Here is a 20,586-nt window from a genome sequence, read left to right as displayed (position 1 = left end):
TAAGAGGAGAAGACACCGAGAAGAAGGCCATGTGAAGACAGAGGCAGAGACTGGAGTAATGCACTCCTTTCGCCCAAGGAAAGCTGAGGACTGCTGGGAGCCACCAGAAGCTCGAAGAGGTAAGCAAGGATTCTCCCCTAGAACTTTCAGAGGGAGCACAGCCCTGCTAACACATGGATTTCAGACTCCGGGTTTCCACAATTGTGAGAAAAAATTTCTGTTGTTTTGAGTCACCCAGTTTATGGTAATTTATTATGGCACCCCCAGGAAACTAACAAAGAACCTTACATTTGAGCTGGCTTCCTTCAGAGCAAATGACGAAGAGAGTAAGAGAGGGTGCACAAGATGGAAGACAAAGTCTTTCTGTAATGCAACTTGAGATATGACATCTCATCATTAGAAGCAAGTCCCTAGGATTAGCCCACAATCAGGGTGAAGGGATTACACAAGATCATGAATACCTAGAAGTGGGCATCACTGATGGCTACCTTAGAGGCTGCCTACCACAGCCTCCCCCCAGCAAAAAATGGAGGAAGCTTCTCCTTCCTCTGGGCTCTGCCTTCTCCATTCATTGATTCCTTCAGCAAATATTTATTAAACACCTGCAGTGGGCTAAGTCTTGAGGATGTGGCCACTAATACAGGTAAGATTCTTTCCCTTGAGATTAATATTTATGGTCTAGTTGGGGAAAGAACACTAAAGAATAACAAACAATAAATGCATAAATAAAAACTGTGATAAGTACAAGAAAGTAAGTTATGAGACAACAGGAATATCTGACTTAGATTGGGGATAAGAATTAGACATGTCTTTCCGATGAAAATTTTTTAAGATTTTATTTATTTGAGAGACAGAGAGTGTGAGCTAGAGGGACAGACTCTCAAGCAAACTGCACTGAGCCTAAAGCCTAACATGGAGCTCCATCCCATGACCCTGAGATCATGACCTGAGGTGAAACTGAGAGTTGGCCATTCAACTGACTGAGCCATCCCGGTGCCCCTAACATGGTATCTAGAGTGTGGTTGAAGAACATGTAGAAATTAGGCTCTGTGTGTGTGTGTGTGTGTGTGTGTGTGTCTTGAGAGGGGAGATTGTTTCTAGGGAGAGGGAAAGCACATGCAGACAACAGCCAATAAGGTGAGCTGCCAGACTCAGCGTATACTGAGTTCTTCATCTCTGCATTTCTATTACATAACAGTGCCTGGCACGGAGAGGCACCTGATAAATTATTATGGAGTCAATGAATGAATAAATCCGATGCACCTTTTATTTCCTGTTATAGATAATGTCAATTCATCTAGAAATTTTCTCCCAAAATTCACTGCTGGATCACTGCTCTTATTTGTATTAGATAGCACAGGCAAAGTTGCTAGTACAAAAAGACTCAAATACATAAAAGCTCAAAACAACAAAGGTTTATTTTTTTTCTCATATAACAGTGCTAGGTGGATATATAAGTCCATGGAGCTGAGGTTCTCCTCTACTCAGGAATCTTCCATCTTGAAGCCTTGCCTTCTCCAGAACCTTCTTATCATCGTCCAGCTGGCAGAGCAAGTAAGAGCACCTGTTGACAAATTTTCTGGGCCGAGCCTGGAAACTGTGCACATCTCTTCTGTTCACTTTCCGTAGGAGAGCATAGGCACATGGCCACACCTACTTTAAGGGGGCTGAGGAATGTACTGTAGGTGTATGGCCAACAAAGAGGACAACTACATCTGCACCACAACGTATATCCAGTTACTTGACTTATCCTCTGGTATGTCACACAAAATCCTCAAATTATTCTCGACAGAAAAAAACCGTGAATTCCCCACCTTCACCTGCATCAAGTCCTTCAATCACTGAATGGCATCATCATCCCTCCAGTTGCTGAAGCCAGACTCAGGGAAGTTACTCCTGACTCATTTCTTATTCTTACCTTCCACGTGGAATCCTCAGGAAATACTGTCAACTCTACTCCTAAAATATATCATAAATCTATCTACCCCACCTTTGCTGCCACTGCCTTGTTCAAGCATCAGAATCATCTCTTATCTGGATTATTCCAATAGCGTCTTAACAGCTCACCGGTCTCCTATCTTGTTTGCTCGTATTTCTCTGTCTAGCAGAATGATCTTTCAAAACGTAACTTTGATCACATCACTCTTTGGTTTAAAACCTTCCGATGACATAGAAAAAAATCTAAAGTCATTTCCATGACCCTAGGGTGTATGAAACAGCCCCTGTCCACCTCTCCAACCACATTCTTTGTCATTTTCTCTTTCTACTTGCTCTGCTCCAGCTACAATGAACATTCTGCTGCTTCTTGAACATACTTAGCTTATTTCCACTTTAAGATTTTTGCACCTGCTTTTCCATCCGCCCAGATATCTTCTCCTCAGATTTCCAACAGTCAGCTCCTTCTCATTCCTCAGAGGTCTCAGCCTCAGTGTTACCTCCTGGGAAACCTTCCCTGATCATCTGCTAAGAAAAATCCCTACATCCAGTTATTCTCTTATCTCAGCATCCTGTTCACGTCCTTCTTAGCATCCACAAACTCCGTGTTTCCCTCTGCTTATTTGCTTCTTACCTTTCCTGAAAGTAAGATCCACTGAGTAGGTACCGACTCTTGTTCCTATTGTTTCCCAAGTGTTAAGTAGGCCTGACACACGGTGGTGCTCAGTACATAACTGAACGAATGAAGATCCACCAACAGCTCGTTCAAGGTCCTTGGATAGGTAATTGGTGTAGTGGAAGGAGCACAAACGTGGGTTCCAATTGACTTGACCACTTCTCAGCTGTGCCCTAGAGAGTTGGGCTCTCAGAGCCTTAATTACCTAACCTGGGAACGCGGAGATAAGAACATACTTACCTCGCAGCGCCAAATGCCTGCTTTGTATAGCAGAAAGAACCTGATGGGGCAAAAGAGCCTCACGTAAAATTAACCCTCTGAATACACAACTATTACTACTATTATTACACACAATTCTGTTCTCTTACCGCTGCACCCGCCCGGGACTTCCGTTTCCTCTTCTTCATCACGAGTTGAAACCCCCGGGTCCTTCGCGCAGGCTGTTCCTGGCGGAACGAACCTCCTTCCCGGCGCCGGCGAGAAAATAAGGGGCCCGAGCACCACTCAGTCAGGTGCCGTTCTCCAGTGGATCCACCCCGTCGGGGGGGGGGGGGGAGGAAAACGGCACGTTACGTCATCAGCGCGGCGCCAGCGCTGCGGAGGGCCCCGGGGCCTGTGCCGAGTGCGGCGCAGCTTGGGGAGGCCCTGGCGGAGGCCTGCAAATCAACTGCGTGGTTTGGGGGACCTCGGAAACCCCAGCGGACGGCGGCGAGGGGCGCGTGGAGCCGTGGGGGCAAGGAGTCGGGCGGCAGGAGGGGCGGCCCGGAGCTCAGGCGGGACAGAGCGCCGGCGGGCGGGCGGCCGGCGGGGCTGCCCGGCGCGGGTGTCCCGGCGATGTGTGGCGCTGAAGCGGCATCGGGAGCAGCAGCGGCGGCGGGCTCGGCCTCGGCTTCGCAGCGGTGCCGGCGGCGGAGACGGAGGCGCAGGTTCCTCATTAGGACCTGGCGAGCCCAGGCCTAATCGGCGGCCCCGCGAGGCCTCTGCATAGCGCCCCGGACGGGGACCCGACCCGCCTCGCCCTGCCCCGGGAGCCTGCCTCCCCGGCCGGGGATGAAGCCAGGAGGCGGCCGCGCGGGGCGCAGCACAAAGGCTTGTCCCTGGGGGCCGCCGCCGCCAGCCTAGAGCCGCCCGCCGAAGCGGAGCCGGCGCCGGGGCCCTCATCCCCGCCGGCCCCTGGGGGCGGCTGCTGCCGGTCTCCCCGAGGCCCAGGGGCCCGAGCGCCGAGCCCCTTGCTCCCTCGGCTACGGTGGGACCGGGCAGCTGCGCAGCCTCCGCCGCTCCCGGCCGTAGAGGCCCTACGGAGCATGTCCGAGGAGAGCGACATGGAGAAAGCCATCAAGGTAAGGGGGAGATGCCCCCTTCCTCCCCGCTTTGTCCCTGTGGCATTCCTCTGGGCTCAGCCTCAGAGAGCGGAGAGAACTTGGAGTGAGAGATTCCAGCGACTCCCGGTTTCGGTCTTCCCAGATTCCGTGGACTGCGTTTTACAGCCCTGGGGCGAATGGTTTGTGTATGTGTAGGGAGGGATGTCCGACTCCCTCTGACTTCCCTGATTAAAGTAGGGATGTGATTTGTGCTCATCTAAAACGGAAGGTGAGTGGCGTGGAGATACTTGATATGAGTGGGACAGAGGGGGCCCTACGACTCTACTTTCAGTCACTCCCCAGGTGCCGCCAGTATATGTTTCCGGATGATCTGCAACAGTACTTGGAGAGTTGGACTTTACCCATCGCTCTCTATTTGTTTGAAACCAGCCTCCTGGAAACCTGCAGTTTCAAAAGGGGTGGCTCGCCTTCTCACAAAATCTGTCTTTTGGCACGTATTGTTCTTTCTTTTGCGTATGTTCCCTCACCTTTTCCTCTTTCCTCTCCTCCTAGGGAGCATTTAATTTATTGAGGAAGAGCTCATGGTGTTCTGTGACTTACTGCCACTGTTAACAACAACAGCAACAACAACAAAGCAAATATGTGTGTTCTAAAATGACCCAAATAAAGTGAAAAGTTTTCAAAAATCTGCTTTTTATTCTTTTATTTTTTTTTTAAACAGGCAAACGTTGGAGGTACTAATAGTTAGAAAGTCATTTAGCTGTAGCTAGGAAATTAGAGTCTTGTGTAAATTGAGCCCGAAGTTCGATATGTATTATTTACTTATTTTGCAGTATTAAGTCAGTCCATTTAAGAATTCCATTTTCTCTTGAGGGACAGGCATCCATTTGGCAACTTGGGGTTATTTTCCCCTTCGAGACACAGTTAAGAAGTTACGCTTCTAATAATTTTTTGTGTAGCAAAGTTTATAGACGTTATCAGTCATTCCAAAGAAACTTCACCTTTTAAAGGAGGCATGAAAATATACATACACATTAAGAAAGATCAAATTTTAAATAATAGAAATAAAGGTTCTAAAAGACTGTATTTTTTCTTTTGGTTTGGATTTTATTGGTACAGGGTCATGAGTTGTTACCTAAAGTTATATGCCTGGGTTGTGAATCAAGTATTGTCCGTGGTTTTTTTTTGTATTTTTTAAACCAGGTGCTGTCTTAGGCATTGGTGGTGCAAAGCCAAACTCCCAGATGTCCCTGCTCTCAAGGAGCTAATATTCTAGATGGTGGAGTTAGGTAATAAACATTGCCGGGTGCTTAAAATTAAGTATAAAAAGGGTGGGGAGTACTATTTTAGGAAAAGTAGTCAGGGAAGGCCTCTCTGAAGAGCTGACATTTGTGTAGAGGTCTGAAAGGGACGAGGGAGGAAACCTCCACTGTCTCAGAGAAGAGTATTACAGGCAGTAGGAACAGCAGATAGAAAGGTACTGAAGTAGGTACAAGTCTTGTGTGATCTAGGAACAGCAAAGTGAATGCAGTGGGTCAGTGTAGATTATGTTTTAGGGAGGTAATGGGAAACTAGAGCACAAAGGGACTTGTAGACCATCATAGGGACTTCAGCTTTGAACTTGAGTAGCAGAGGAATGCTAGGGAGTTTTGAACAGAAGAGGGACAGAGTTCTAGAGGGTAAATATATAAATGGGAAGCAATGTTACATAGTGGTTACCATAGTTTCTCTAGGTAGACTCGGGTTAAAATCTCAGCCTTGCCATTCATTAGCAGTGTCCTTGAGTAAGTCACTTCACTTCTCTGTCCCTTACTTTCCCCACTCATAGAAAGGAGATAAAAACACTCCACAGCTCATTGGGTTTTTTGAGGATTTAATGAACAGCTGTATCTAAATGTGCTTACAAAAATACCTAACATTTAGTAGGAACTTGATGAATGTTAGTTAGTTCATAGCTGAAGAGTCATTTAAGAAAGTCATAATTTCTTCACTTGGTCACTATTGCCCAATCTGACTTTCTTGAATTTTTTTTAGCTTTTCTTCATGTACTTGACAGGTCATTGGTGAGTCTGCCTACTAGTTTGGGTGTGTCCAACGAATACAAATAAGTGAAGTTGAAAATATCTGATTGACAGCCACTACTGACTAGGATATACTCGCTTGGAAGCAAGCCAGCATCACATCAAATAAAACTTCTGCTCCATGGCATTGTGTTGTATTCATTGTTTTGCTTTCTTGAGGATGTCCCTCAATGGTGAAGTCTGAGACCAGTGGAGTTCAGCTGGAAAAGCTGTTTTCCTGGGCTCTGATCAGACCATTTAAACCTCTGCTGCCTGACTACCTAAGAGCAGTCTGATTAGACTTTAACATCTCATCCTATTACTCTTCAAAATAATTAGGATAAGGCCAAGGCAACAACCATAGGCTCTGTCTTCTCATTTCTGTCTCTTCTCCCATAGCCCCATGACTTCACTGTTCCTAAGGCACTTAGCTAAACCTGGAGAAAGAGCATTTGGGGATTACGGATTGCTTACATATTTGCCTTCTATTGTATATGGCAGAGTTCTTAATATTTGATGCACTTAGTGAAAATTCATTTCCTTAGTTGTAAAAATATTGTTTAAATGCAGTATGATTTACATACCATAAAATTCACAAAATATAAGTGTGTAAGTTCAAGAATTTTTAGTAAGTTTACAGAGTTGTGCAACTTTCATCACAATCCACTTTTAGAATAGATCCATCCCGGGGCACCTGGGTGGTTCAGTGGGTTGGGTGTCTGACTCCGTTTTGGCTCGAGATCAAGCCCCACATTGGTCTCCGTGTTGGGTGTGGAGCCTGCTTGAGATTCTCTCCCTCTCTCGCTGCCCCCCCCAAACCCCATCACATTCTCTCTCTTTCTCAAATGGATAAAATCTTTTTTTAAAAGAATATTTGCATCCTCCCTAGAAAGTTCCTTTCACCTCTTTAGTCAGCCTCTACTCCCACTCCCCACTCCAGACAATTACTGATCTACTTTTGCCACTAAGTTTTGTCTCTAGAAATTCCAAATTAATGGAATTGTATAATACATAGTCTTACATATTTGGCTTCTTTTACTTATACTTTTGAGGTTCATCCATGTTAGTGCATATATTAGTTTATTTCTTTTTTACTGTTGAGTAATCTTTTTATTGTTTATTCATCCCCAGTTGATGGACATTTAGATTGTTTCCAGTTTTAGCTAATATGAACAAAATGATAAATAAAACTTGCTTATACAAGTTTTTGTGTAAATATTAGTTTTAATTTCTTCTGGGTATATACCTAGGTATGGAATTACTGGGTGGCATGGTAAGTTTATGTTTAATTTTTTAAGAAACTGTTAAACTTTTCCAAATTAGCTTTATCATTATTCATTCCCACCTGTAGTATTTGAGGGGTCTGTTGTTTTTTGTTTTTGTTTTTGTCTTTGTTTTTATTTTTGTTTTTGTTTCCCGCCTGACAGATATTTGGTATTGTTAGTCTTTCTATTTTAGCCATCCTGGTGGTTGTATGGTGGTTCTGATTATGATTTTAATGTGCATTTCCCTAATGACTAATATTGTTGGTCAACTTCCCATGTGCTTATTTGCCATTTGTGTATCTTTTCTGGTGAAATGTCTATTCAAATCATTTGCCCATTTTTAAATTGGGTTATTTGTCTTATTGAGTTGTAAGGGTTCTTTATATACTTTGAGTAAAAACCAATTCTAATGCTATTGAGCATCTTCTCATGTGTTTGCCATTCACGCAATTTTTTTTCCCCTGGTATTTAACTCTATTAAAATCTTTTACTCATTTTTAAATTGAGTTGTCTTATTATTGAGTTGTAAGAGTTCTCTCTAAACTCTGAATAAAAGTGATTTATCAGACATATGATCAGCAAATATTTTTCTCAGTCTGTGGCTTATCTTTTCACTTTCAATGGTTTTAATTTTGATGAAGTCCAGTTTATCTTTTTTTCTTTTTCTTATGGATTGTGCTTATGGTGTCATAGCTAAGAAATCTTTGCCTAATCTCAGGTTACAAGAATTTTCAACTATATTTTCTTCTGGAAGTTTTACAATTTTTAGTTCTTTTTTTTTTAGGTCTAATATCCATTTGGAATTAACTTTTGTTTGTGGTGTTACATAAAGGTCTAAGGTTTTGTTTGTTTGTCGTTTATATGGATATCCAGTTGTTCCAGGACAACTTGTTCAAAACACTGTCTTTTGCCCATTGAATTACTTTGGTTACCTTTTTTGAGAATCAGTTGATCATAAGTGAGCAAGTTTATTTCTGGATTCTCTGTTCTGTTCTATTGATCAATATGACTGTCCTTATGCTAGTATCATACTTAATTTGATTACTGAAGCTTTATAGTAAATTTTCAAAATTGGGTAGTGTGAGAACAAACTTGGTTTCTCTTTTTCAAGAATAAGTTGGCTCTTCAGGTTCTTTGTATTTTCAAATAAATTTTAGAATCAGCTTGTCTATTTCTACAAAAAAGTTTTCTGGGATTTTGACAGGGGTTCCATTGAATCTATAGGTCAATTTGGGGACAGTTGCCATCTTAACAATATTGTCTTCTAATCCATGAACATGGTATAACTGTCCATTTCATTAGGGCTTCTCCTGTTTCTCTTAGCAATGTATTTGTAGTTTTCAGTGTATGGATCTTGTACCCTTTAATAAATTTATTCCTCATATTTTATTCTATATGATGCTATTAAGAATTATGTGATTTCATTCTCTGGATTGTTTGTCACTAGTGTATAGAAATACAGTTCATTTCTGTATTTTAATAACGTGTTTTGCATCCTTACCACATTTGCTGCATTCTAGATTTTTGTTGGTGTTGTTTTGTAGGTTCTTTAGGATTTTCTGTGTATAAAAATCATGTCATCAGTGAATAAATACCGTTTTACTTCTTCCTTTACAGGAAATACGCTCTTAATTTTGTTTTCTTGTCTTATTCCATGGGTAGAACCTCAGGTACAGTGTTGAATGAAAGTGGCAAAAGTGGACATCTTGCCTTGTTCCTGATCTCAGGGGGAAAGCATTAAAGACTTATCACTAAGTAAGTGGTTTTGTAGATGTCCTTTGTTCAGTTGAGGAGTTTCCTTCTATTCCTTGTTTGCTGAGAGTTTTTATCAGAAATAGGTATTGAGTTTTTGTTAAATGCTTTTTCTTCACCTATTGATAGTTTTTGTTCTTTATTCTTAATGATGCATATAGAAACATTAATTGATTTTCAGATATTAAACCAATCTTGCATTCTTGGTATAAACCCCACTTAGTCTGATATAAAATTATTCCTGTATGTTTCTGTATTCAGTTTGCTAATAATTTTGCTGAGGATTTTTGCATCTGTATTCATGAGAGATATAGGTCTATAGTTTTCTTGTGATGCCTTTGTCTAGCTTTGGTATGAGGGTAATACATGCCTCAGAATGAATTGGGAAGTATACCCTCCTTTATTTTCTGGAAGAATTTGTGTGGAGGGTTGGTATTATTTCATTCACTAAGTCAATAGTTCTCAATAGGGGGCAATTTTTGTCTCTCATAAGACATTTGGGAGTGTTTTGAGACATTATGGTTATTCAGTGCAGATAGGGAATGCTTCTGGCACCTAGCAGGTAGAGGCCAGGAATGTTCCTGAACATCTTAATTCACAGGACAATCTCACAACAAAGAACTATCTGCTTCAAAATGTCAGTGTTGCTAAGATTGAGAAACTGCACTTTAAATGATTTGGTAGAATTTACTACCAAAACTGTGGGCCTAGGCTTTGCTTCATGGGAAGATTTTTTTGTTGTTATTAATTCACTTTCTTGTTACAGATTTATTCAGATTTTCTATTTCTTCATGAGTGAGTTTTGGTAATTTATGTCTTCCTGGAATTTATCCATTTCATCTAGTGTTCTAATTTCTTGCCATAAAGTTGTTTATGGTGATCCTTTATAATGCTTTGAGTCCTCTAAGGACAGTTGTGATGTCCCCTCTTTCATTTCTAATATTAACAATTTGTGTTTTTTTCTCTTTTCAGTCTAGCTGAAGGTTTGTTAATTTTGTTATCTTGAAGAATCAACTTTTGGTTTTGAATCTTCAGTCTTCTGTTTTATTGATTTCTGCCCTAGTTTTTATTATTTCTGCTAGCTTTGAGTTTATTTCTTTTTTCTCTAGTTTTTCAAGGTAGAAACTTAGGTTATTGACTTGTAATCTTTCTTATGTAGGGATTTATAGCTATAAATTTACATCTAAACACCACTTTAACTACACATCATAAATTTTATCATATAGTCCCCTTATAGCCACAATTTTGCTTTCTGTGGTTTTAGTTACCCATGGTTAACCATGGTCTGGAAGCAGATGATCCTTCTAAATCATCAGGTCATTAGTAGCCTAATGCCTTTTCACAAGACCTATGTTATTCACCTCATTACATAGGGACTTTGTCATCTCACATCACAAGAAGAGGAAGGGTGAGTGTGGTACAAAAAAATATTTGTGTGGGGGCGCCTGGATGGCTCAGATGGTTAAACGTCTGCCTTCTGCTCTGGTCATGATCCCAGGGTCCTGGGATCGAGCCCCACATCGGGCTCCCTGCTCAGCGGGGATCCTGCTTCTCCCTTCCCTCTGCTGTTCTGCCTGCTTATGCTCTCTCGCTCTCTCTGTCAAATAAATAAAAATCTTTAAAAAAAAAAAAAGATACTGTGTGAGAGAGAGAGATCACATTCACCTAACTCTTATTACGGTATATTGTTATAATTGTTCTATTTTATTATTAATTATTAGCCTCTTACCTGTGCCTAATTTATAAATTATAATGTTAAGTTATATAAATTTTAAATTATTAAACTTTATCAGAGGTATGCATGTGCAGGAAAAACATAGTGTATATAAGATTTGGTACCAGCTCTGATTTCAGGCATTCCTTGGGAGTCTTGGAATGTACCCCACGCAGACAAGGTGGGACAACTGTATCGTGTTTTTAATTCAGATCAAAATATTTTCTAGTTTCTCTGTTTTTTTTCTTTGACCCACTGATTATTTAGAAGTATTATGTAATTTTAAAATTTTTGTTGATTTCTAGCTTAATTCCATTACGGTTGAAGAACTTTATATAATTTCAGTCTTTAAAAATTTATTGAGACTGGGATCCAGCATATGATTTATCCTGAAGAATATTCCATGTGTACTTGGGAAGAATGTGTATTTTTCTGTTGTTGGATACAGTGTTGTATAGATGTCAGGTCAAGTTGGTTGACAGCGTTATCTTCTACATCTTGCTGATTTTCTGTTTAGCTTTTCTATTATTGAGAGTGGCGGTATTGGAATCTCCAACTATTATTTTTGAATTATCTATTTTTCTCCTATATTCTGTCAATTTTTGCTTCATGTATTTTTGGACTCTGTTGTTAAGTGCCTGCATATGTTTATAATCATCATGTCTTCCTGTTGAATTGACCTTTTCATCCTTATAAAAAGTGTCTCTCTCTTTATTAACATCTTTTGTTTTAAAGTCTATTTTGTCTATTGTCTGTATAGCTACTTCAGGTCTCTTATAGTTACTCATGGTATATCTTTTTCCATCCTTTTACTTTTTTCTCCATTTAAAAAATTGTAATAAAATTGCTCATAACATGAAATTTACCATCTTAACCATTTTTAAATGTACACTTCACTGGTATTAAATATATTTACAATGTTGTGCAACCATCACCACCATCCATCCATATACTTCTTTTGATCTTGTAACACTGAAACTCTGTGCCCATTAAACAGTAACTCCTCTGCCTTCTTCTCCACAGCCTCTACCAACCACCATTCTACTTTCTATCTCGATAATATTGACTACTCTTAAGCACCTCAGAAAAATAGAAGCATATAGTATTTGTCTTTTTGTGACTGCCTTATTTCATTTAGCATAATATTCTCATGGTTCATCCATTTTGTAGCATATTTCTGAATTTCCTTACTTTTTAAGGCTGACTGATATTCCATCATATGTATATGGACACTTATGTCCCTTCCATGTTTTAGCTATTGTGAATAGTTGTTATGAACATGGATGTACAAATATCTCTTGAAGACCCTGTTTTCAGTTCTTTTGGGTATATACCCAGAAGTGGAATTGCTGGAACATATGGTAATTCTACTTTTAACTTTTTTGTTGAGCTGCCATACTGTTTTTCGTGGCATTGGAAATGTATCATTGTACATTCCCACCAGCAGTGCACAAGGGTTCCAATTTCTCCATATCCTTACCAACACTTGATTTTCTGTTTGTTTTTTAATTAGTCTCCACACCCAATGTGGACCTTGAACTCACAATTCTGAGATTAAGACCTGAGCTGAGAGCAAGAGTCTGACACTTAGAACCACTCAAGCACCCCTATTTGTTTTTTGATAGTAGCTATCCTAATGGTGTGAGGTTATATTTCATTGGAATTTTGATTTGCATTTCTTCATGATTAGTGATGCTGAGCATCTTTTCATGTGTTTATTGGCCATTTGTGTATCTTTGGGATGTCTATTCAACTTCTTAGCCCGTTTTTTGAATCAGGTTGTTTTTGAGTTTTAGGAGTTCTTATATATTCTGGATATTAATCCCTTTTCAGATACTTGATCTGTAAATATTTTCTTCCATTATGTGAGTTGCCTTTTCTACTCTGTTAATAGTGTTTTATGATGCACAAAATTAAAAAATTTTTCATGTTCATCTTGTCTAGTTTTTCTTTTGTTGCCTGTTCCTTTGGTGTCTTATTGAAGAAGTCATTGCCAAATACAATGTTACAAAACTCATGTCCTGTGTTTTCTTCTAAGAATTTTATTGTTTTAGGTCTTACATTAAGGTCTTTGATCCATTTTGAGTTTTTGTATATGGGGTTAAGGGTCCAGCTTTGTCCTTTTGCATGTGGATACCCAGTCTATGCAGCATAATTATTGAAATGCTTTGATTTTTAACTTGTTTGCTTCTGTGAATCCAGTGTATATCTCTTATAGACAGCTATGGTTGGATCTTTTTTTAATCCGGTAAATATTAACTTTTTTACTATATCATTTTTATATCTATCACAAATATATTTTGTTTATTATTTACAAAAACAGACAATGGATAGATTTGCCTGTGGGTTGTGATTTCCTGACCTTTGGTCTAGGATTCTGAAGAATTACTTCATTCCATGTACCTATATCCTTATTAATTTAAGGCAGTATATATATTTCTTTAGCAGAATTCAGTCAGTGTGTTTGTCAGCCTTTGAAGTAGTCCATAATTTACTTCAGTGAAGTGTTTTAATTGACCCATGCCTTCCTATATTCTCATTGTCATTAAAATATGTGAGAAAATAGGCCATCTACACATAGAAGAGGTGACATGTGAGAGCGTTACTTCTCCTCCCCATCCAGGCTTCTTGAAGCCTTAGACTGGTTAGTGTTTATGGCACCATCAACAAAGGTGCAAGAACAAAACCTGGAAAAGAGGACAAGAGGTGTAAGGAAAGCGGCTCAGAAATCAGGGCTGTAGAGAGGCCTGGTAGTGCCTCTCTTACCTTCTGAAACATCAAGTGTTAAAACTCCTGTCAGAGCCTCATCAAGCCTCTACAAGTTGAGTGGTCTTGGCTGTGTATCAGATAGAGTACCATCTGAATAAGCACCAGCACAGTGAAGAATTTGGTCTGATATCTCCACATCCCAGGAACTGGGTGAATGAACAGTCCTTTGATCTGTTCATGACAGATAATTCCATGGAACAAAGCTCTCTTTTCCATGAATCTAATATGAGTGTAGTTTTCACTGGAGTCGAGGAGGAGGAGGGGTTTAGCAAATGATTTTACTCTACCATGAAGCTTAGAATATGCTTCCAACTCCCTCTTTCCCAATCCTGTATTCCTCCCTGTCTTCTCAAACACTTCTGAGTCCAACAGGCCGTGCAGTGGAAACATGAAGGAGGTAGGCAAGTTAAGTGGGTAGGTCTGAATTCTGTTTAGGGGGTGGTGATTGGGGACAGAGCCTGGGATCTCCCTGATTGGGCAAGATCTGTCCCTAATCTTCAGTGTAAGGTAGTTAACTTTGATAGCTGGAATGGTGCTAAGGAAGAGGCCAAAGCCATAGAATCTAGTCTTACTAGTCCCTGTAACTCACTGTGTGACCTTGACAAGCTCCTTAACCCCAATGTATGGTTTTTCAGAAGGGAGTTTGTGTAATGATCTAACTGATCTTTCCCAAGTCAATATCCCTCTATCATCCAGCTTTAGTCTACCTTTCTAGTCTCATTCCACAGTTACTGAGCGTTTATTATCTGATGAGAACCTTTATCAAGAACGGGGCAGCAGAAAAGTGGAAATGACGACTATTGTAAGCTTATTTTGTATGCTTCCATAGGAATTGGGCAGAAGCTCTGTTTTTCTGTCTCTGAACTTAGCCTGGTGTCTGGCACATACCAACCACTCAATGAGTGTGTGTTATATGGACAGATACCTGTTCCCATATACTGGGAATCGGGGTCCTATTAGATTCTCATTGCAACAGAACAATTTGAAAATCTCATGTGGTCTAGCCTAATTTTTCAAGGTCTCCATTTGGTTTCCTTTTCTTCCTGTGGAACCCTGAAAAATGAATTTTAGCCTGCCATAACTTAAATATGTGGCTTTCATGCCTGAAAGCCTATGGCAACAAAGCTCAACATACAGTGATTAGACAGAAATTCCATAAAAACTTACACTAAATCATAGAGGCTGTATCGGGAATTATTGAAAGCTATTAAAACTGTAAATAAAACAATTGAAAACTATAAAAAATGTAGTTACATAATGAATATGACAATATCTTTGTACTCAAAATGATGCTGTTGAAAATTAGATAAGTTAAGTATTATATTCACTACTACCTTATTTGAACTTTTAAGTCTCAATTTATTCAGTTATTTCAACAATTTGATCAATTTCTTCAAGGGTGTAGGCCTCTATATCATAGAAGCATGTATCAGAGCAGTCTTCTGGAACCTCAGAAAATATCCTGACCATTTTATTTTAGCAACTGAATATTCAGTAGTGAAGCATTTTGACAGAGTATCTCCCTCTCACACTCCCCCCGGCCCTGAAAAACATTGAGTATCTACTCAAATGGACTTTGTGGATGAGGTGACGAATTTCTTCTTACCTAAAAGTGTTTGCTTTCTCTTTTCCTGGAAAACAGTGCCTAACTTGGTCATTTAGAAGAAATACCTAATTATAAAGCCAAAAGAATGCAAAGCCCTGCTTACCAGTTTCTCTTAGAAGATGAGATACTGAGTGCCAAGATTTTGTGTTGTCCCACCCTGCTCAATTATTCAGCTTTTTAATTGGAGAATCTTTGTCTGCCCCACCCTTTTCTGTTTTAATAGGAAACCTCCATTTTAGAGGAATACAATATCAATTGGACTCAGAAGCTGGGAGCTGGAATTAGTGGTCCAGTTAGGTAAGAGACCCACATGCAAACTATGGCAGAATTACTCTGCAAAGGGCCATTTGGCATACATCGTCCATTAGAAGCATCAGGTGTGCCAGATTTGTGAAATAGCTGTAATTTAAGTGGAGGTATTTATGTTAGGCTTTTCCTCATCCATTTAGAAATATATTTAAGTGACTGAGTCACATGATCTGTAACATAGAATCATTTAAAATATCGAGACTGGGGCACCTGGGTGACTCAGTTGATTAAGTGTTTGACTCTTGATTTCGGCTCAGGTCATGATCTCAGGGTTGTGAGATCGAGCCCTATATTGGGCTTGTGCTAGGCATGGAGCCTGCTTAAGATCTCTCCATCTCCCTCTGCCCCCACCCCCTCATTCTCTCGCACGCTCTCAAAAAAAAAAAAAAAAAAAAAAGAAAGAAAGAAAGCAAGCAAGCAAGAAAGAAAAAGATATTGAAACTGGAGCTACTGTGAGAGTCACCTGTAGCCAGCAGAGGCCATCCCTGGCCATTCCTTCCTTGGCCATCCTCAGGTTGCTCCCACATGGCTCAGAAGCTGAGGCCTATGCGGGGAGGGTGAGATGGCTTTTCTGCCTCTCCACCTGCTAGCCCTAGGGACAAGTTTGTTTGGATGCACCCAGATATATTCTTGATTAGAAGTACAATTCTAAAAGAACAAACTGGTTAAATTAGTTTTCAGTGTAACAGAGATGATTTCTGATCGAATTTTTTTCCTTCAAATCTAGAGTCTGTGTAAAGAAATCTACTCAAGAACGGTTTGCACTGAAAATTCTTTTTGATCGTCCAAAAGCTAGAAATGAGGTATGACTCTTTATTGCCTTGATTTGCCTAAATATTGGAAGTGCCTAAGAATTTTTCTTTATACAAGTAAGATAGCTTCCTGGGGGGAATACAGAGATGCACAAAGAATTTTATATTGGTATTTACCCCTTTTCCCTATTCCTGTTACCATTACAAAGCAGTCCCACATCTAGCAGTAACAAAGGCTGTCAGTCTTACTTCCTTTCGACCACCTCTTGTTCTTTTTCAATTAATGTGGTTCTTATGCCCTGAAGTATTCAGGTTTACCTCAGCTTATACTTATTGGACAAGGTCCTTGAAGAGTGGAGAATGGTGACTAGTGTCTTGTAAGTGTGCTGCAGGAGGGCTGTGAGGATGTGTTTCTAGTTCTAAAAAATACACACTTGTTTTAAATCATCTGGGTGTGGTGATGACATACTAGTAACATGTGCAGTGGAGAACGTAGTCTTTTGTTTGGAGATATAGGAATAATTTCTGAAACAAAATGAGTTATTTGCCAGATTTTTCATTTACTAATGGATGGGCCAGCAGAAAGTGAATCTGTTGGTGAGGTGATACGTTTCCGCTGTTCTCTTTAAGGTACGTCTGCACATGATGTGTGCCACACACCCAAATATAGTTCAAATCATTGAAGTGTTTGCTAACAGTGTACAGTTTCCTCACGAGTCCAGCCCCAGGTAAGACTACATGGGGGTCATCACCGCATGTCCACCTCTCCACATGTAGGTCAAGGTGTAGTGGGGTTTGCCTCTCTTTTGTGCTGTTTTTTCCCTCTCCTGCTTTCTCTCCATCCCTCCCTCCCTCCCTGCCTGCTTCCCTCTCTCTTTCTCTCTTCACTTCTTTTTATTTTGGAAAATTTCAAACATTTGTAAAAGCAGACAGAATTATGTAATGAATCCTCAGGTACCCAATCATGCAACACCAAGAGTTGCCAACTCATTGCCAGTCTTGTTTCATCTATGCCCCACCCACTCTCTGGGACCCCCCGATAATTGTGATTACTTTCTCTAAAAAAAAAAAAAGTATGTAATATGGAATTAAAACAGATTCTATATCAGATTAGTGAAAGGGGACCAGATATTACTAGGCACTGGCTTAGAGTTGATATGGCAAAAAGCCCTTATTGCTTAATCTGACATTCCTTTTTAAAAGAAGAAATCAACATTATTCTTTTAGCTGTTTGGCAAATGTTTGGCAGGCCCACTGGGTGGCATTCTAAGTGTCTTCCAGGGAATTGAAAGTTAAATAAGGTATGATTTCTACTGGGGACTGAGATGTAAACCTGTCATCATAGCAATGTGATAGGGACCAAGGAGAAGCATCCATAAGATATTTTGAGCTTACAAAGGAGAAGAGAGCTGCTAACTGGAGGCTGGGGAGGTGAGGTGTCTCACAGAGTGGTTATGTGGGGGCTAGGACTTGAAGCGGGTGGGTAGGAATCTTCCAGGTGGAGAAAGAAGATGGATTTGTAAAAAGAGATGGGAAATAATGACTATTTCTTACAACTGTGCTCTGTTGGTGAAAGCATTTGGATAGAAGCTGGAAGCATTTATATCAAAGAATGGTAACCAGAATTCCGATTTTTAGATTTTTTTTTCTTTTTTTTCTTTTTTTACAATATGAGAATTTTTGCCTTTCTTTAGTAGCTGTGTAACCCTGTCCAGCTGTCTTGCTGGGTATGCTGTGGGTCACATGAAAAACTAGTGTAATGGGGAGAAGGAGTGGACAGAGACACACAGACATAGACACAGACATAGACACAGACCCATAGAGTCACAGAATGAGAGTGAATAACCAGGGTAGCCCAACACCAGCCAAGTGACTTGAAATTCACGTCCTACACAAAGTTATATTCTGTTTTCAATACACTTTCCATCTAGCTGCCCTAAATACGATACAAAAACATGTCATTTAAAAGATCAACTCCCCCCTTTAACACCTAGTAATAACAAGTTAAGTACAGTATCTTCAAAGGGATCATTGTTTTCAAAACTTAATTATTTTACTCCCATTTTAGCTTCTTAGAAAATTTTAGGTGAGGGATATTCCTTATCTGTAGTGCCCAGTTGATAGTGACAAGGGGTCCAACTCCAAGGGGAACAGTAGGGCTAGACTTAGGAAGTAGTTACACACTTTGTAGATGAGGTATCTTTAGGTTAGCTTATTTGATGTTTCAGTTTTTTTTTTTAACTTAACAAAATCAAATGCTTTCAAACAGGGCTCGACTCTTAATTGTAATGGAGATGATGGAAGGGGGAGAGCTATTTCACAGAATCAGCCAGCACCGGCACTTTACAGAGAAGCAAGCCAGCCAAGTAACAAAGCAGGCAAGTTAACCCCGGGTACCAATCAAACTGCCAACAATGTTGGTTAACAAGCACAATTACATTGGGGGGAATAAAAGAAAGCTTGAAGAAAAGCTCTATTTGATCTCTCATTGCCTGCTTTGTTATGTAATCAGAAAAGATGCTTTGACAGGAGAATTGTGACCCCTTTAATGCTTTGGGAGGGGGACTATATTTTTAAGTGGTTGTCAGTTGCTGCCTGTTAAAAGATTTAAATAAACTCTGGAAGGAAGGTAATCTTTTAATTCCTGTGTAGACTGTAGATATCTTTGAGCATGTAGTGTCCAAGCACTGTTGTTGGATTTGAGATGAATTGCTGCTGATAACACCTGAAAGATTGTGTGGGATAAAAATATCTTCTGGGACAATTGTATACAAGATACTTTTTGCTTATGAGTCACCTCATCAGATTTTAATAGAATTCTAAGATCTTTGTAATTCTGGGCTATTCCTGGTTATAGTCTATTTTGACATCACATTTTATTGCTAGAAAATTTTTTTGTCACAAACAATTCTATTTATGTCACAAACAATACTAGGAATCTAACTGGAAATAACCTCGTGAGGAGGTGAAAAGCTAACTCCACAAGGCTTATCTTCAGGCCAAGCAGGCAAAGCAAAAAGCAGGAATCAGAGCTCAATTGGTTCTAAATACAAAATTCTTCCAAATTTTCCATGAGCCTCAAGCATTTTTCTCTCACTTATAGCAAGAATTCCTATCAAAGTCTGCTCACTGGGCCAGAACCCTTGTGGTGTTAGCGGAGACTTGCCGCTCAGGTCGTGCACTGGCTGTGTCCGTGAGCACGCAGCCAGCCAGCGGCCTCAGCTTCAAGCGCTAAGTGTGCGGGAGCCTCAGGCATTTTAGTATGCCTCCTTTCTGGTAGGGAGGAACTGATATTTGGAATGCCAAGACAATTCCATACTGAGAGTTGAAGAACTGGTAGAATTTGTTCTATTTAATTTTAAAAATTACATCTTGTATTTTTCAAAGATTTCAAATATTAGGATGTGCTTTGAGAATCTTGTATAAAACAAAAACCCTTCCAACCCACCTAAACAGGCGACATTCCATTTCAGCGAATGGGATGTGCAAATTGGAACATCAGGTGGAAAAATGAAGTTAGTGGCTTTCTATTTTTCTTGAAGGCAGAGCCTGGAGTTGAGGTCCCGCCCCCCGACAGTGTGGTTCTCTCCGGAGCCAGGCGTTAGCGCCCGCTGCCCTGCTGGGGGAACCCAGGCCTGCTGAAGACTGCCCTGCACAGCACTTACTCTGCCGTGCTGGTTGCATCTCAGGGGAGTGGAATTGGAAGCATTTTATTCTTCCCATTTCGTACAGGATTTAACCATCAGTTTACTTGAACAAAGTAAACTTTATTTATTTATTTTTTGTTTAATGAAATACAGGTTGCAGCTAAACTAAGTTGAATTCATTTCTATTTCTTGGTACCCAAAGTCTTACTTAATTTCTGCTGTAAAATTGAAAACCAGCCACAGTCTTAATTGACTTAGTTAAGGATTTTTTTTTTTTTAATATCCTGAGTTCTCTAAGCCAGGGGCATTAAAGAGCTATCTTTTCTAAGATATGGTTGCTCCATTATGTCCTTTTCCAGATAGCTTTGGCTCTACAGCACTGTCACTTGTTAAACATCGCTCACAGAGACCTCAAGCCTGAAAATCTGCTCTTCAAGGATAACTCTTTGGTGAGATGACTTGTTTTTCTGCATTTTAGCGCGCCACTCTCAACACAGTTCGGGAACGGGTGTGTAGGTGTGGATTCAGAGTTCTCTGAATCCTTGGTGAAGAGGTTCTAAGCCAAAGTGATTCCAGCAGCTTACTTTCCCCACTTGTTTCCTTGCTAGAAGTTCAGAGACATTCTGCTATGCCCTTGGCATTGATAATTTTGGATGGTACTGATATGCATTTGTAAGACTTAAGATTTTGGATATGATTTAGAGGTTCTTTGGAAAGGGGCAGCAATCTATATGCTCTTAAATATTACCTTGAAGTGTCATAGTTGTATTTGCCATTCG

The 20,586-nt window shown here is 40.1% G+C and overlaps 2 protein-coding genes across 5 annotated transcripts in view; one reads left to right on the top strand and one right to left on the bottom strand.

Moving 5' to 3' along the window:
• Positions 1-3,545: 3,545 nt before the first annotated feature.
• On the bottom strand, positions 3,546-3,917 carry LOC148107446 (putative uncharacterized protein encoded by MAPKAPK5-AS1). Its single transcript, XM_087857161.1, has one exon. It carries the CDS (start codon positions 3,915-3,917, stop codon positions 3,546-3,548), a length of 372 nt encoding a protein of 123 aa, XP_087713287.1.
• Positions 3,818-20,586, top strand: part of MAPKAPK5 (MAPK activated protein kinase 5) — a 33,139-nt gene continuing 16,370 nt past the window's right edge. For 2 of the 4 annotated variants that reach the window (XM_045776688.2, XM_045776682.2), the window contains exons 1-6: positions 3,818-3,951; positions 15,323-15,396; positions 16,136-16,211; positions 16,791-16,888; positions 18,430-18,538; positions 20,167-20,256. In XM_045776688.2, the coding sequence (XP_045632644.1) occupies positions 3,916-3,951; positions 15,323-15,396; positions 16,136-16,211; positions 16,791-16,888; positions 18,430-18,538; positions 20,167-20,256 (483 nt within the window). In that variant the 5' untranslated portion in view covers positions 3,818-3,915. The remainder of the gene's footprint in view (positions 3,952-15,322; positions 15,397-16,135; positions 16,212-16,790; positions 16,889-18,429; positions 18,539-20,166; positions 20,257-20,586) is intronic. The other 2 variants (XM_045776703.2, XM_045776694.2) reach the window with 1 other exon arrangement.

Source organism: Ursus americanus, chromosome 30 (assembly GCF_024610735.1).
Source record: "Ursus americanus isolate L20-20 chromosome 30, mUrsAme1.1.p, whole genome shotgun sequence".
Lineage (NCBI taxonomy): Eukaryota > Metazoa > Chordata > Mammalia > Carnivora > Ursidae > Ursus > Ursus americanus.
The sequence above is the reverse complement of the archived record's forward strand: the minus strand, read 5'-3'. Positions and strand labels throughout refer to the sequence as shown.